Below are 16,451 nucleotides of genomic sequence, written 5' to 3' on the forward strand. Positions count from 1 at the left end.
TTGAACTAGAGGATGAACAAAATATGGAATTAAAGCTTATTGAGTCTAGTTTCTTATAGTAGAAACAGTGTAAGCAATTAATTGATGAATCAAGAGATATTTGAAATTTTGTAATACTGGTTCGGGGTGATTTCGAGATGCCCTGTTTTAACTTTGGAAAATCATTAAAAATTGTACAAAAATTATTATTGAGTGTAATTTATATATGTGAACTCCTTAATGAATCTAGTTTCAAAATAAATAAACAAGAACCTTATTCGAGTTCTGTACAATGAGATAATTTATTTTTACTAGAGAGAGGTCAGAACTGTCAAATGAAATAACAGGGGAGTATTTAACGAATAAAATGTACTAAATGGCTAGACCAAAAATTCTGGAAATTTTATGATTAGAAGATATATGAGTCTAGTTTTAAGGAAAATTTAAGGATATTAATTTGGAGTTTCGTAGCTCAAGATATAAATAATTTAGTAACAATGACTCAAGTAGACAGCTTAATGGTGAAATTATATATATATACATTAAAATGGTTAAATTTGCATGTTTAGGATCATGAATTAAATTGAATCATGTTGTATTGATGATTATAAATTATTATTTTCGTAGCCAACAAAGAACCTGAAGCATCAAGATCGAAAGGAAAGGAGAAAGTCATCGAGGACTAAAATGGGAGAATTACGGTGTGTATTACTATAATTCGAATTTTAATTATTATTGATTGCTGAAATTTTAATTGTTATGTATAGTAAATAAGACTTGAGGTAAGTATGTGAAATTGAAATTAGAAAAAGTAAAATAATACCCTATTAACTCGTCGGACTAGATTCGATACAAATGGCATGCCATTGGATTTGTAATGTGATGAAGAGATTGTAGTTCGCCGAGAAGATGTTTCGTTATTATATACTTGGTTTATCCGAATAGGCATTTAATGCCTTATTGGTGTGTTTGGGAGGATATATTATACCGGTGTGTTATGGAGGATTTACAATATTCCGGTGTGTTTGGGTTGGATATTCGGTGTGTTTGGATGGAAATCCGCAGATCATCATAGTCCGAGCTTTGTTAATAGGGTAAATAATTGAAATGAAATTTTGAAAATGAGATTATTTGTTAATAGGGTAAATAATTGAAATGAAATTTTGAAAATGAGATTATTTGTTAATAGGGTAAATAATTGAAATGAAATTTTGAAAATGAGATTATTTGTTAATAGGGTAAATAATTGAAATAAAATTTTGAAAATGAGATTATTTGTTAATAGGGTAAATAATTGAAATGAAATTTTGAAAATGAGATTATTTGTTAATAGGGTAAATAATTGATGTTTGTAATTTATTAATGTTAAATAGTCTTGGATTATAGTAATACCACTTGAGTATATCCATACTCAAGCATCGTTGTTTCGTATGCAGTTAGTAGAAGTCAAGTGTCCCGACTCAAAGATCCGAACAATCCCGACTCCAACACAAACTTGGTGATGTATATTTTCTTTTGGGTAAAGGTGGCATGTACATAGGTGTTATTTAGTCACTTGAATATGTATATTACTTTGGGTAGTGAAGGATGAATTATAAAATTTAAATGGTTAAATGAAATGGTAAGGAAAGTACATGATATTTTGATACATGAACATCAAGTTGTTAAATGAATGAAGTTTTTAATCAATTTTGAATGATGCTATAATAGTTATTAAATTAAAATTTTGTTAATAATATAAATATTAGTATATGAATGTGAAATATCGGTGTTGGTTGTTTTGGTTTGAATTTGTAGGAGGTTTAGGTAAAATAAGCGAAATGTTTTAAATTTTTATAAAAAAATTTGGAATACTCGAACAAGTCCCGTTCTACTTTTAATACGTGTTTGAACTTCGAGAGTTCAAGATAGAGACTTAATTATTATATTATACTATGAAAGTTATATTAATTGTAAATTATTCGTAAGTTTTCTGACATGTCCGGTAATGCCTCATAATCTCGTTCCGGTAATGGTTTGGGGTTAGGGGGTGTTACAGTCTTATCCTTCTTCTCATTTACTATATCATCCTCGTTCTTTTGCTGCTAATATTTTTGCTATTACTGAACCCCAAACTTATTAAAAGGCTATTCTAGATTCGAGATAGATTGATTTTATGAAATAGAAAATTCAGGCTTTGGAAGAGAATGACACGTGGGAGGTGGTATCTACCTCATGGTAAGATTCTCATTGGCTGCAAATGGGTTTATAAGGTGAAATACAAATCTAATGGCTCCATTGAGCGGTTCAAGGCATGAGTTGTTGGTAAAGGTTATCGACAGCAAGTAGGAGTGAATTTTCAAGAGACTTTTTCTCCAGTCGTGAAACAGGTTACTGTTTGTACTATTATTAGTGTTGTTGCTATGAATGATTGGCCGTTTTTTCAAATGGATGTGTATAATGCATTTCTTCAGGGTGATTTGTATAAAAAGGTTTACATGGACCTTCCGGAGGGTTTTCATAAACAGAGGAAGCATAAGGTTTATCGTTTACTCAAGTTCCTTTATGGTTTGAAACAAAATTCTCGACAATAGAATTTGAAGCTGAGTGAGGCTCTCTCACATGGTGGATATGTTTAGAGAAAACATGATTATTCTTTGTTCACAAAAAAATAATATGATAAGATTGTTGTGTTACTTGTTTATGTAGATGACTTGCTGATTGTAGGAAATGACATTGGGATGATTGATAGGTTAAAAAGGTTATTTATAGGTGTTTTAAAATGAAAAATTTGGGAGAACTGAAGTATTTCCTTAGCATTGAGATGGCACAATCAAACAAAGGCACCGTTTTAAGTCAGAGGAAGTATGTATTGGAGTTGATATTAGATGTTGGGTTCAGTGAAGCCAAGCTGGCCAGCACACCACTTGAGCAAAATACGAGGTTTACCACAGCTGAATATGATGAACTTGTGCATTTAATAGGCTATGATGATGAGTTGCTGCTAGATGTGTCAGCATATCAAAGACTTATGGGTCGATTGTTGTACTTAACAATACACGGCCAGATATATCATATGCGGTTCAACAATTGAGCCAATTTATGCAAAAACTAAAGAAATTTTACTATGAAACAGCACTTCTAATTGTTTGATACATAAAGAAGAGTCCAGGGCAAGGGATTTTTTTTGCTGCTAAAAACAAAGTACAACTTGTTGCCTATTGTGATTCTAATTGGGTTGCATGTCTTATAACTAGAAGATCAGTCAATGGTTTTTGTATTAAGCTTGGCAATTCGCTTGTTTCTTGAAAGTTAATAAAGCGAAGCATGGTTTCACATTCATCAGTTGAATCTGAGTATAGGAGTATGACATCAATAGTTGCTGAAATAGTATGGTTAAGTGGTCTGTTTAAAGATATATATTTTGATCAATTTGATTCAGCCTTGTTGTTTTCTGATAGCCAAGCAACACTTTAGATTGCAGTAAATCCAGTATTCCATGAATGAACTAAACACATTGAAATTGATTGTCTTTTTGTTAGAGAAAAAATATGATAAGGGTTAATTCAGACACAACATGTGCGTACAGATGAACAATTTGCAGATGTGATGAGAAAGGCACTTGAAGTCCAACAACATGAGTTTTTGATGTCCAAGTTGGGGGTTAAGGATCATTATCACCCTCCAACTTGAGGGGGAGTGTTGAAAGGCTGGTGTTAGTTACTGGTTAGTTTGTAAATCTAACTAAAGGTTGTTACTTGGTTAATTAGTCAGGGACTAAAATGTTGATATATAAATAGGTTGTGGGTGTAATTTAAAAATATTCCTTTTATCTCTTAATGAAAGCATCTTTCAGATTACTTTTGTTTCCCCTCTTTTTCATGCCCTAACTATCGACATTATTGCTCTGCTCTGTTTCTTGTGACTATCACCGATGTACCACCGACCGACGACTATCATTGTCGTTTTCTAGCAATAGGAAACTGGTAGATTTCTTCTCTTGGTTTTTTATTGTTGGTTTTAATGCATTGATTGTTTTGCTTTTATTTGTACTCTATTGGCTTATCGAGTTTTGAACCTTTTATTTAATGTTGGTTTTAATAAAGCACACCCGTTTTATACTAAAAAAATTTAGATTATCAATTTTTATAAAATACAAGAACTAAGTTATGACAAATTAATCTAGAGATATTAACTTTTTCATTTTTCGTATAGAAATAAAATTCATAAACTAACCTAAACTTTTTCAATATAATTAAATAAGATAGGAAATGATTGCACACAAGATCAAATCCCCAACCTTATTTCAACACAACTTAACTCACACAAATGGTTATCACTAGCCTATTAACTTGCTAGCCTATAGTTTTCTTTTAAAATACGATAACATGGCTACATTAAGGTTGGGAAGTGCTCATTCCTTTAAGATAGAAAAATTTAACTTTTGATGCTTCAATTTATTGAGGGCGGAGCCTAATATAGGCTCAAGGGGCCATGACTCCTTAAAGGTTTAAAATTTTTGCAATTTAACCTTTTGTAGATATACTATGGCCCTCCCAAAAATATAAGTAGACCCCCTAATGTTAAAGATTTTTGTAATTTCCCCCTTTGTATATATATACTATAACCCTTAGAAAAATATAAGTAGGCCCCTTTAATAGTTTTATAGTATTAAAAATAATATTAAAAAATTATTCTTGATAAAAACAGTGGTTAAATATAAAATTAGTACCTGAACTTGTCCAGTTCTCCCATATTGGTATCTATGGATTTTTTTGTCTTAGATTGGTACCCAAATTTTTTTCGTCCACTAGTTTGGTACTTGAGCCTAACGAGGTTAAAATTTTGTTGACGTGGCAACGCTGGCTACTCACATGGCGCCATGTGGACTACTTTTATAGATCATTTTCATTTTCATTCTCTCTTTTTCATTTTTCATTTTCATTTTTCCACCCTAGCCGCCCTGCTTTTATGTCGCTGCTAGGCCACCGTCCGGTGAGCTCTTTGACCAACGGCGACAACATCATTTTTTCCTCCCTTGAAAATCCATCATTAGCTATTTTATGTGTTCTTTTTTTAGTTTATTTTTTTAATCCTCACGTGAGAAAGTGAGAGAAAATAAAGATACAACAGAGAGAAAATGTGAGAAAATTTTAATGAACTGATTTTAGTTTTTTCTTAAGCTTAAATTTATAGCTAATTTTTGGGTTTTCTTTTTTCTTCTTTGTTTTCAAATGCTGAATCGAAAAATCAGTGAATAAATCAGAGAAGAGTTTAGATCCACAGCTATGGCATGCATGTGCTGAACCCAACCCCAAAATTTGAAATTTTCTTTACTGCACAATGAAGCAAATTTGCAACAAAAGAAAAAGTTTTCTTGTAAAACACTTAGTCCAATTTGCGAAATTTAAAGCTTTAGTTTAGAAATTTCCTTTGTTAGGAACTAACCTAAATCAATAAAATAAAAAATATATTTGTTAAAAACCCATCCATTCCAATCGATGCTCAACCCTATGAGTTCCTCCATCAACAGTCCAAACAAGAAAAGGAATAGCTCCCCAAAATAATGCCAGGAAGTCTCCTTGTACGATCTTATCCTCTTGACATGGATGAAATAATAAATTGGTTTAAATTTTTTTCAAGTTTAAATTCATAGCTAAGTTTTGGGTTTTCTTTTTTCTTTTTTGTTTTCAAAGTCTAAATTGAAAAATTGATGAAGGAATCAGAGAAAAACTTAAATTCACAGTTATGGAATGCATGTGTTGGACCCAACCCCAAAATTTGAAATTTTCTTTATTACATACTGAAGCAAATTCGAAACAAAAGAAAAAAAATCTTTATAAAACATTTAGTCTAATCTGAGAAATTTAGAGCTTTAGTTAAGAAATTTCCTTTGTTAGGAACTAACCCAAATCTGTAAAAAAAAAAAATTGCTCAAAACCTATCCATTCCAACTGAAGTTCAGTCCCATGAGTTACTCCATTAACAATCCAAAAAATGAAAAAGGAAAAAGTTCCCCCAAAATAATGCCAAAAAGTTTCATTGTACGATCTTATCCTCCTGACATGGATGAAAGTTTGAGAGCAGCTGCTCATCGGAGAGTGGCGATTCATATCAGCAACGACGATAGATGTGGCAATGAGGCAAGAAAAAGAGAAGGGGGAAGGATAATGAAAGAAAAATGGTGGGGGACTAGGAGGAATGTGTAAGGAAAAGTTGAAGGGTAAAAAATAGAAAAATTAAAGGAAAAAAAATAATAACATTATCATGATGTCACCAATGACATGTATCACTGTTTGACACTGTCACGTGACCCAAACATAACGATATTAAAAAAAGGTACCAAACTAGTTGACAAAAAAAATTTCGGGTACTAATTTAGAAAAAAAAAACCATAGGTACTAATCTGGGATAAGTGGATAAGTTCAGATACTAATTTTATATTTAGCCCTAAAAACAAAGGGAAAATCTTCTTGAAGAAGCTAAATTATTCATGATAACTTTTGAATGATATTTTGTTAAATAATTATTTAATATTTTACTTAAAATAATAATATTTTATAAGTAATATAATAATATATATAAAGAAAAGAAAAGAAAAGAAAAGAAAAGAAAAGATGAACATATTTTTATCATCTTTCTTCTTTATATTCGTGTCTAGCGAGAAAAGAAGAAAACAAAATCTTCATCATTTTCCTCCAAATTTTAAGTATAATGTATGTTTTTCTTCAAAATTTTCATAAACTTTGAATCATTGAAGCTTCTTTTACATATATGTACCAATAGTTTTTTATTTTATCAAGTGCATTAAAAGATATTGATGGAAGCTTATAAAATTAAGTGAAATGTGTATATTTTTTTTTTATAAAAAATGATTAGGAGACGGTTTCTAACTTGTTATAAGTGTAAAAACGAAACAAAATAGCTAGATAATATTATAGTAAGTTTCGGCCAAAGTGAATGAGAGGAAGAAAACCTAGGTCACTTTGTTTAAAATTATGTTAAATGATTGCTTGTTAATACTGTTTTTTAATCAATTGTTTGTATGTTTAAATCGATTGTCATGTTGTAATACTGCTTCTTTTAAATCGATTGTTATGGTGGAATATTGCTTCTTTTAAATCGATTGTTATGGTGGAATATTGCTTCTTTTTCTTTTGAGTCGATTATTTATTTGTTTAAATTGATTGTTATGTTAGAATACTGCTTCTTTTGAATCGATTATTTATATGTTTAAATTTATTGTTACGTACCACATCTAATTTTAGCTTCCCCCAAGATTAACATCCTAGCTCCACCAATGATTTAGTCTTAGCTCAATTGGTATGGACATTATTGTCAATGCAGGAGGACATGGGTTCAAGTGCGCTGAAGTGTATTATCCTCTTATTTATGGGTTGGGGAGGGGCTGTGAGTAACTCTAGACATTGTGTAAAAAAAACATATACGATTAAAACCTATAATGAGATTATTCAAAAAAAATCCGATCCTTCATAATTTATATAAACTATTAAAATGCAATTTGAATTTTAATAGTTTAAGGATAGTATAATAACTTTTAATTATTATTTACTATTAAAAGCGGTCTAGTGATGTGTTTACAATTTTACACTCTATTAATCAAATAATAAAATCTCACATTCCAATCAAATGTAAAATAATAAACTCTGAAAAATACAAAATATTTATAAATTCAAGTATTCTTTTGATAAGACCAAAAGTCTAGTTATTGGTATATAGATTTATTTTGAACTAGATAATTAAATTACTTGATTACTTTATTGAATTTGTGTCACTTCCAATCGAGTCATCAATTCAATTGTTAAATTATAAAATATTTTTAATTAAAATAAATTATATTATTTAATGGCACTTAAGTCTTTTCCATTTAAACAAAACCCCCAAAAATATGTTTATGGTGTGATTTGAACCGAACCAATTTTATCAATAAAATATTTAATTTATCACTTAACTAAAACTTTATTTTAATATTTTAATATATTTTATATTTGATTGAGTTTGTATCACAAGTTAACTCGGCATTGACTTAAGATTGATAATAACACAAAGATAAATAATTAAACCTAATTTTTTAATTTTAATTTGTTATTACTTACACTTATTTTGATGATCGAAATACAAATTTATTAAAGTTTGATAATTAAAATGAATGTATATAATAATAAAATTAACGATGAAATATTAAAATGATAAAAGTATACAACGGAAGTGACTAAGATGAATATTACAAAATTCTTTTTGGTGAAAAAGAACAATTACCTATCTAAATTACATAAAGTTATTCTGAAAAGGAATAAAACTCCTAAGTCTGATTCAATAAAAGCTAAAATCTCATTTAAAGTGAATAAAAACTTGCAAGTATTTTTTCTTGACCAAAGCCAACTTTGCTAAACAATTTGTACTCTGGTTGTGCTCTTTAGGGATGTAACGCAAAAATCACTAATATTCTTGAGACAAAATGCGTTGTATTTGTCTAATTAATGTGAAGTTCAATGAGTTAAAAAATTTCCTTGTAAGACTTTTACAACTTCTAAGCTATCAAATTGAATTATTATCTTATTGTAACCACCACGTTAGATGTCTCAAAATTCTACATCGAAAATCAAACACTTTCCTATATATCGATTATATCCAAAACCTTAAACTTGAGCTGCAATACTACAAATTTTTTAAAGCGAAAATTAAAACGATATAAAAATTAGATGACAAATTGTACAATTTACCCTTATTTTTGTGAGTTATAAACAACACTCGCACGTGAAAAACATAAATCAAAATGACGAATTAGAATATAATATTTACGCACGAAGCTCAAAATCAGAAAAGAAATATTTGTTCAATAGTTTTATGGTTGAAGAGAGAGAGGGTAGCACATAGGAATTTCAATAGTAAACAAAAGGAAAAAGGAATGACAAAAGTAACGGGGAATCCAACACAGCACACAGATCTTGTCTTGAAGAACCAATAAACAAAATTAAATGTAAGAAAAATGGGTAATAAGACATCAGCTGCTGACAGGGACTGACATGCAAAATGGGTAAAGCTTACACTGATGATGGCCATGTATGGTAATTGGTGAAGACTTTTTTGGCCTTACTTTTTTAATACTAATAGTGATTGCCCCCTCATTTGGGTAAAGCTTTGCCCTTTCATCGTCAAGGTCTTGGGTCTATCTTGATTTTTATTTTTATTTTTTTGAGTATCGCAGTACCCGTTCAATCTTTACATTATAAGAGTAAACGATTGATTGAGTATGATGTGATATTGGCATTGAAACTTAAAAAAAAAAAAGGGAAAAAAAATCAATCTTTCTTCTCTACTCACTCAAAGTTTGAAAATTTACAGTGAGAAAAGTAGAAAAAAGAAAAAGGAAATGAGTAGAACAAGCTCAGGGACGAAACCCACAATGGTTCTTCCCTACCAGACCCCAAGCTTGACAGAGCATTACAGCATAGGGAAGAAACTTGGGCAAGGTCAGTTTGGGACTACATACCTCTGTACCCACAAACCAACGGGGCAGCACTTCGCGTGCAAGTCAATCCCAAAGCGGAAGCTGATTTGTCAAGAGGACTACGATGATGTTTGGAGAGAAATCCAGATAATGCACCACTTATCCGAGCACCCACATGTGGTGAGGATCAGGGGTACCTACGAGGATCAGCTATCTGTGCACTTGGTGATGGAGCTTTGTGAGGGCGGTGAGCTTTTTGATAGGATAGTCCAGAAAGGTCATTACAGTGAGAGGGAAGCTGCTAAGTTGATCAAAACCATTGTTGGAGTTGTTGAGGCTTGTCATTCTCTTGGGGTCATGCACAGAGATCTTAAGCCTGAGAACTTCTTGTTTGATACGGTTGAGGAAGATGCTACCCTCAAGGCCACTGATTTTGGGTTGTCTGTTTTCTACAAGCCAGGTTTATTCTTTTCTATCTTTTTTCTTCTCTGATTGGTTGTCATTGATGCCATATTGTGTTTTCTCTTTGTTGCGAAACTAGGGTTCACTTTTGATTTGGGCTTTGGCAATGAAATCCTGGTCCTGAATTAGTCAAACACATCAATTTCATTTTCAGTGATACGAGCACTGTGATTTGCCTAGCTTAGTATTAGCTGGAATATCATTTGATACACTTTTTTTTAGCGAGGGAGGGAAAGGGAATGAGAGATGGGATTTAGTCGGATTAAGGTGTGTCAATAGTCAATAGGAGGAAATGGACTTACTTGCAGGTGTAGAAGTAGGCTGCTGAAGAAAGGCTTATATGCTTTTGTTGTGTATAACAATATACATGTCAACATATACATACAGTGGGACGGCCAATGGGCTAAAAATTTAAGATGATGAAAAGGAAAAGCCTGTTAACTGGAATGCAACAAACATTGGTACTTGATGATTACTTGAGTGTGCAAAGGGTGAAAGGAAGGAGAAATGAGTGCTGATAGGGGTTAAAAGTGCATACAGCATAGTGTGTGTTGCAGGGACCTTTCAGAACCATAAAACCCTAGAAGTTACTAATATGCTGTCATTAATGTTTTGGTGCCAGTAACTGCAACGATAAGCAGCAGAAAATGTAGGGAAACCCCTTTATCATATCGATTTTGATTTTACAGCAAGATCTTTTTTTATTCTATGGCTGTGTAGCGCTTTTGTTGTGGTGGAGAAAACTTTCAAGATCTGGATTGTGTTTCTTAGCCTTATTTAATGTTTCCGAGTGTTATAAACTTTCAAGCATGTCTTATTAAGTTGTTCTGTTGTATCACTTTTACAAAAACTTTATAGTTTTTCCCCTATCTTTCTAGGTGAATCTTTCTCTGATGTTGTCGGGAGTCCATACTACGTTGCACCAGAGGTTTTACGGAAGCATTATGGACCTGAATCAGATGTGTGGAGTGCTGGTGTTATCCTATACATATTATTGAGTGGGGTGCCACCATTTTGGGCAGGTAGAGATTCTTTTAGTGTATATATTGCTGGTAGAAAAAGTTTGTAGTTTTGAGGAGCAATTCTTTTTTATACTTCCAAATCTGATCATTGGCGACATTCTTGCATTCCTTCCAGAAACTGAAATGGGAATTTTCCGGCAGATTTTACAAGGGAAAATAGATTTTGATTCAGAACCTTGGCCTGCTATTTCTGATAGTGCAAAGGATCTCATAAGAAAAATGCTTGACCGCCATCCAAAGAGAAGGCTAACTGCTCATCAAGTCTTGTGTAAGTTTCTCTTGCTGCATAAAGGGGATAATGGATTTGTCAGATATGGCTATTATTGAGATTCGGAACTTGAATTTGTAAGAAGGGATTTCAATCTCAATTTAATATAAAATGTGTAATAGAATCATTAGAACATGACTTTCATGATTATTTTGATTTCATTTACTTCCTAGATCTCTGCTTAATGGTGAATTTAGAATACCTGAATGAAATATGGAATTGAAATCCATCTTGTTATGCAATCTAAAATACATAAGTGTATTAGATCTTAACTAGTATTTTCGTAATGTGAGCCTTCATCCTCATCATTTATATTCAAATCAAAACCGAATCCACTTTATCAAATTTATAGACCCAAACACAACAAAGAATTGTCAGGAAATTTACTGCTGATGTCCTCAACCTTATGGTTGTAACCATTTATATCAGGCCACCCATGGATTGTAGATGACACCATTGCACCCGATAAACCTCTTGATTCTGCAGTATTGTCACGCCTGAAGCAGTTCTCAGCAATGAACAAACTTAAAAAGATGGCTTTACGAGTAAGTAAATGCATAATATGTATTTTAATTTTTAATTAGATAGCTTATATGTTCTTGGACTGCTAAAGCTTATTTGTTTTTCTCTTTAACATTTCTTTTTTCAATTTCTTTGGAAAATATTCATTTGCATCTATACTAGTTTGGTTCAACATGAGATGAGCAGATTTCTTATGTTTGAAGCATTTTGCTGGCTCCTGTTAGCTTCACTTTTCTGTTTACATCCTTGAAATACTGTATGCTGTGTAAATATTTTATTCTCTGACGTTTTTTTCTTATTTGTTCTGATGGTTCAATACCCTTTCTCAGTTTCACTTATAGAAAAGGCTTCAAGGAAGATCAGTGTGATGAGCAAATTTCCTACCAGTTTTCTAGTTTTACTTTAGAGATAATGCGACATAGTTATAATGGCTGAAGTAAATCTAGTGAATATTATCTACCTCATATATATTTAAGCTAGTACCATAAGGTGGACTCTCAAGTCATGTAAAAATTTTGTAGGACTTGTTTTATCTTTCCTAAATAAGACAGATATCATCCCAATTGTAGAGGTTTAAGACTCTCATCCCGCAAATGAGGTTTTAGCATTGTTGGCAAAGGCTGAGGTCCCAGACCTTGAAGGCCTGGGTTCAAGTCCCACCATCTGCAATTGCAATGTGTGGGTCTCCCTCCCATCCTATGTGTATGCCTTGTGTGAGTTTTGTTTGGTTCTTTACGGATTAGCCTGTTTTTTCACCCACTGTTTATTGTTTTGGATGGATTCTACATTCTCTTGCCTGTTAGCAGCACATTGTTTAATCTCTAAAATTTCAAAGGATTTGTTGACCTGAAAATCAACATCTTAATCTTGGTGTACATGCTCATGGTCACGGCCTATGAAGTATGTTTGCATGAAGCTTAGTGGAATGATTCTAAACAGTTTTTTAATAGAAGTATGAGTGAAGTGCAGTTCATGTACTTCTGAGTGTTGGAGTTGGTTCTTGGTAGAATGGTTGAGAACATGCTAATATTTTACACATTCGTGTTTCCATCTCATGTTATGTATTCTTACCATGTTGTAATCATGTTTAAGTTATTTTTTATATTTCTAAATTTTGGTATGTTAGTAATTTGTATTAAAAAGATTTTGAGGCATTCGTGTATACGTATTGTGTTTATGTTACTATTTTGCATCATCTCATGTTTCTGTTGTGTTCTATTTGTTAAATTTTTTATTTCTTGTTGTGTACTTGTCGTCTATGATATTGCTGAATTTAGTAGTGGCAAGCTCTCAAGAAAGGGTTCTTAATCAATTGCTGTTATGATTGGTTTCTTGAACATGTAAAACCGTTTTTCTTAAAGCATTAGATATCATTCATGAGATCCTCTTTGGTCTTTGATGCATTTTCCCTAGATGTGTAACCTTAACTTCTAATTTAGGATTGAACAAAAGTCTATCCTCGATTGATAGGGGTATAGCGAGTTTTGTTAATGTTGAGCGAATTTTCTTTGTGAAATATTGTTGACATGGTGGTACTTTCAATGTTGCGAAACTTGACCTTTTCCTAAGCTCTTATGAGTTAGGACAGTCCAGCAAGACAATAAAAAGATTGCAGGCTTCCCCTTTTTCTCCCCCTTTCCATCCCTTATATGATAACTGCTGAAGTTTTCCAAATATGGATTGCCGTCTCGAGTTTTGACCAAGTATTTACAAGTTACCTAGATTTATTGATGGCCTTAGATTGATCAGTTTCAGCTCAGAGTAGAAGATTGGTTGCATCTCTTATTTTCCATGTTATATAATCCATAACCTCTGTTACTTGTGATTTGTTCTTCCATATCATCATTTAGGAATATATTGTAAAAAACACTGTTTTCGGGCTTTCTCATATTATGTGTGTTGTGCAAATATTCTGCTAACTTCCATACACAATGTTAGGTTATAGCAGAAAGGCTTTCGGAAGAAGAAATCGGTGGTCTGAAAGAGTTATTTAAAATGATAGATACCGACAATAGTGGAACAATTACATATGAAGAATTAAAAGACGGCCTCAAACGAGTGGGTTCTGAACTTATGGAATCGGAGATCAAAGATCTTATGGATGCAGTAAGGAATTCCATCGATGTTATTTGGCAATCCTTGTGTACACCTCTTGCACTTACTTTTGATCCTTTGCTAAATGGACAAACCTTCATGTTGTTTTGGCAGGCAGACATTGACAACAATGGGACAATCGATTACGGTGAATTCCTTGCTGCCACGGTGCACTTGAATAAACTGGAAAGGGAAGAGAATCTGGTGGGTGCCTTCTCCTTTTTCGACAAAGATGGGAGTGGATACATAACCATTGATGAGCTTCAACAAGCCTGCAAAGAGTTTGGATTAAGCGACGTCCATCTCGACGAGATGATCAAAGAAATCGATCAAGATAACGTGAGTTTGTTTTGCTTTCTTGACTTCACCATACATTTAAAAAAAGCTTGTATGTCCACGGTTAATGGAATGTATTGTGTAATAAATAGGATGGACAAATAGACTATGGGGAGTTTGCAGCAATGATGAGGAAGGGCAATGGAGGTATTGGGAGGAGAACTATGAGAAGGACGATCAATTTGGGAGACGCGTTCGGAGTGACGGCAAATGGGGCTAAGGAATTGAATAGTTCAGTTTGAAGTAAGTTTTTTTTGTGCTAAAACTTTCAGTGGCTAATTACTATTAATTAGTTACTATATAAGTTGACATTTTCAAGTTTATGAGAAACTTGTGCGGTTCCAGAAATGAAAATGAGATATAATGTGGGACAATTAACACCACCTGCAGGCTGCAATGCATTAGCAAGTGTCAATTCAAACGAATCCAGAAAATTCTTTATATAGAAAAATATAAATTTATCATTTTACAATTTCTAAAAGGATTAAACTATAATTGTTTTTAATTTCGAGGGGTTAGAATTGAATATAAGGTTTTCAATAAATCAAAGCGCAATTTTACCATGTATTGACTAGGGCTTGTGCTCATAATGATTGCTTCATAAGAGAGCCTAAGTGACCCTTCTTCAATCATCCATTTTTTTTTATTATAAAACTTTCTTCAATCATTTTTTTTATCCCATTATGTGTAAATATTTTTTTTAAAAAAATGTGAAATTAAGTTATTAAAAATTATAAAGTTTTAAGTTTAAATTTCATTACGGGCAGATAATTTTTTTAAAAAATGGTAAATAATTTCATTATACCATGCCAAACCATACCAAATTAAGCTTATCACACTTTGAATCTGAAATCAAATGCTCAAAAGGCACAAAACTCATTATGCAAGCTTGAAATCATGAATCCAAATGGCATCAAACATGGTCAAAACCATTCACAAACCTTGACATTAACAAGTAAAGATGCCCATTTACATAATAAAGACTTTATATACATGTTACAATATTGGGACTCAAAATAAACATAATTTTACTGTTTTGTTGATAGTGTGTTATTTGCACTGATCCGGCTTGATGAGTTCCATAAGTTGGGGAATCTACATGTAGGAGAAACAATGATAGGTGAGCATTCAATGCTTAGTAAATTCAAATAGAAATTACAACACTTATCTTACTCATAGGTGAGCATGTAACATATCAAAAGTTAAGCATACATTTAACTAGCACGTGGCACTAAATGCCACAACAAAAATGTAAGCACGTGGCACTAAATGTCACAACAAAGTGAACATAAGAATCATAAGCATTCATATGCATTAAACATGTTAGTTATGTACCTATTTAATGTATCAAATTCGATTCATTTCCATTTTTTCGTTTCAATGTTTAATTTCAATATTTCTCTCAATAGAACCCTAGTAAAACGGATTTGGACACGCGGGTGAACTGCAATACACCAAGATAGCTTGTACAAGCATAAACAACACCACACCAAGGCACTGAAGTGCGAAGCCCGTAGGCATCAAATCTTTAAAGATATTTGAATACATCCCTCCACTAGACCAAGGTCTCCGTAGAAACAATGAATACTCAATGATCCACAACAAATGCTGGATCCCAAAATAACCTATTATAATCTCTATATCATCAATTATGCCGTACATAAGTGCGCATATGACCCTATTGGTGTGCCAACTGTATCCTAATCTTTTACTAAGTTCACATGGGCATCAATCATTCGTATTTGCATATTTATTCAAAATAAATAAATTAATTAATACATTATAAATTTCATTACCAAATATTGATATTATCTTTATATATATATTAGTAATCTCACACATTTAATTATTATAGTTACGATCATATCTGTTTCTTTTTAACATCATTTCTAGAACTAATCATAGCCCCTCCATAACTCATGAATAAGAGAATAATGTATTTCAGTGCATTCGAACCTACGTCCTCCTGTATTGGCAACAATGCCCATACCAATCAATGTAAGACTCAATCGACAAATTATCAAATTATATTCAATAATTTTATAGATTTATAGTTTTATTACTTTATAATATATTATGTTATAAAAAATATGACCAAATTGGTTAATTTCTCATTAATATATCATCATATTAATTAATATTACTTTTATCATTTTCACATAATAATACTAATAATTTATTATTCTAATATCAATTTAATAATACAATTACTATTACTAAAATTTGAACATAATAATATTAACAATAAAAGGTATTCTCATAAGTTCAAAAGTTTACCAAAACTCATGTTTATATATATATTATAGATAAAATATAA

The 16,451-nt window shown here is 32.0% G+C and overlaps 1 protein-coding gene across 2 annotated transcripts; it reads left to right on the forward strand.

Moving 5' to 3' along the window:
- Nucleotides 1–8,841: 8,841 nt before the first annotated feature.
- LOC108459999 (calcium-dependent protein kinase SK5-like) lies at nucleotides 8,842–14,488 on the forward strand. Of its 2 annotated transcripts, XM_017759386.2 has the most exons (7): nucleotides 8,842–9,890; nucleotides 10,771–10,914; nucleotides 11,030–11,182; nucleotides 11,612–11,727; nucleotides 13,643–13,810; nucleotides 13,913–14,137; nucleotides 14,227–14,488. In XM_017759386.2, exons 1-7 carry the CDS (start codon nucleotides 9,353–9,355, stop codon nucleotides 14,374–14,376), a joined length of 1,494 nt encoding a protein of 497 aa, XP_017614875.1. In that variant the 5' UTR covers nucleotides 8,842–9,352; the 3' UTR covers nucleotides 14,377–14,488. The 2 variants fall into 2 exon arrangements, with proteins under 2 accessions (XP_017614875.1, XP_052882915.1); XM_053026955.1 differs by having other exon boundaries at nucleotides 13,643–14,137.
- Nucleotides 14,489–16,451: the final 1,963 nt, after the last annotated feature.

Source organism: Gossypium arboreum, chromosome 4 (genome assembly GCF_025698485.1).
Source record: "Gossypium arboreum isolate Shixiya-1 chromosome 4, ASM2569848v2, whole genome shotgun sequence".
NCBI classification, from domain to species: Eukaryota; Viridiplantae; Streptophyta; class Magnoliopsida; order Malvales; family Malvaceae; genus Gossypium; species Gossypium arboreum.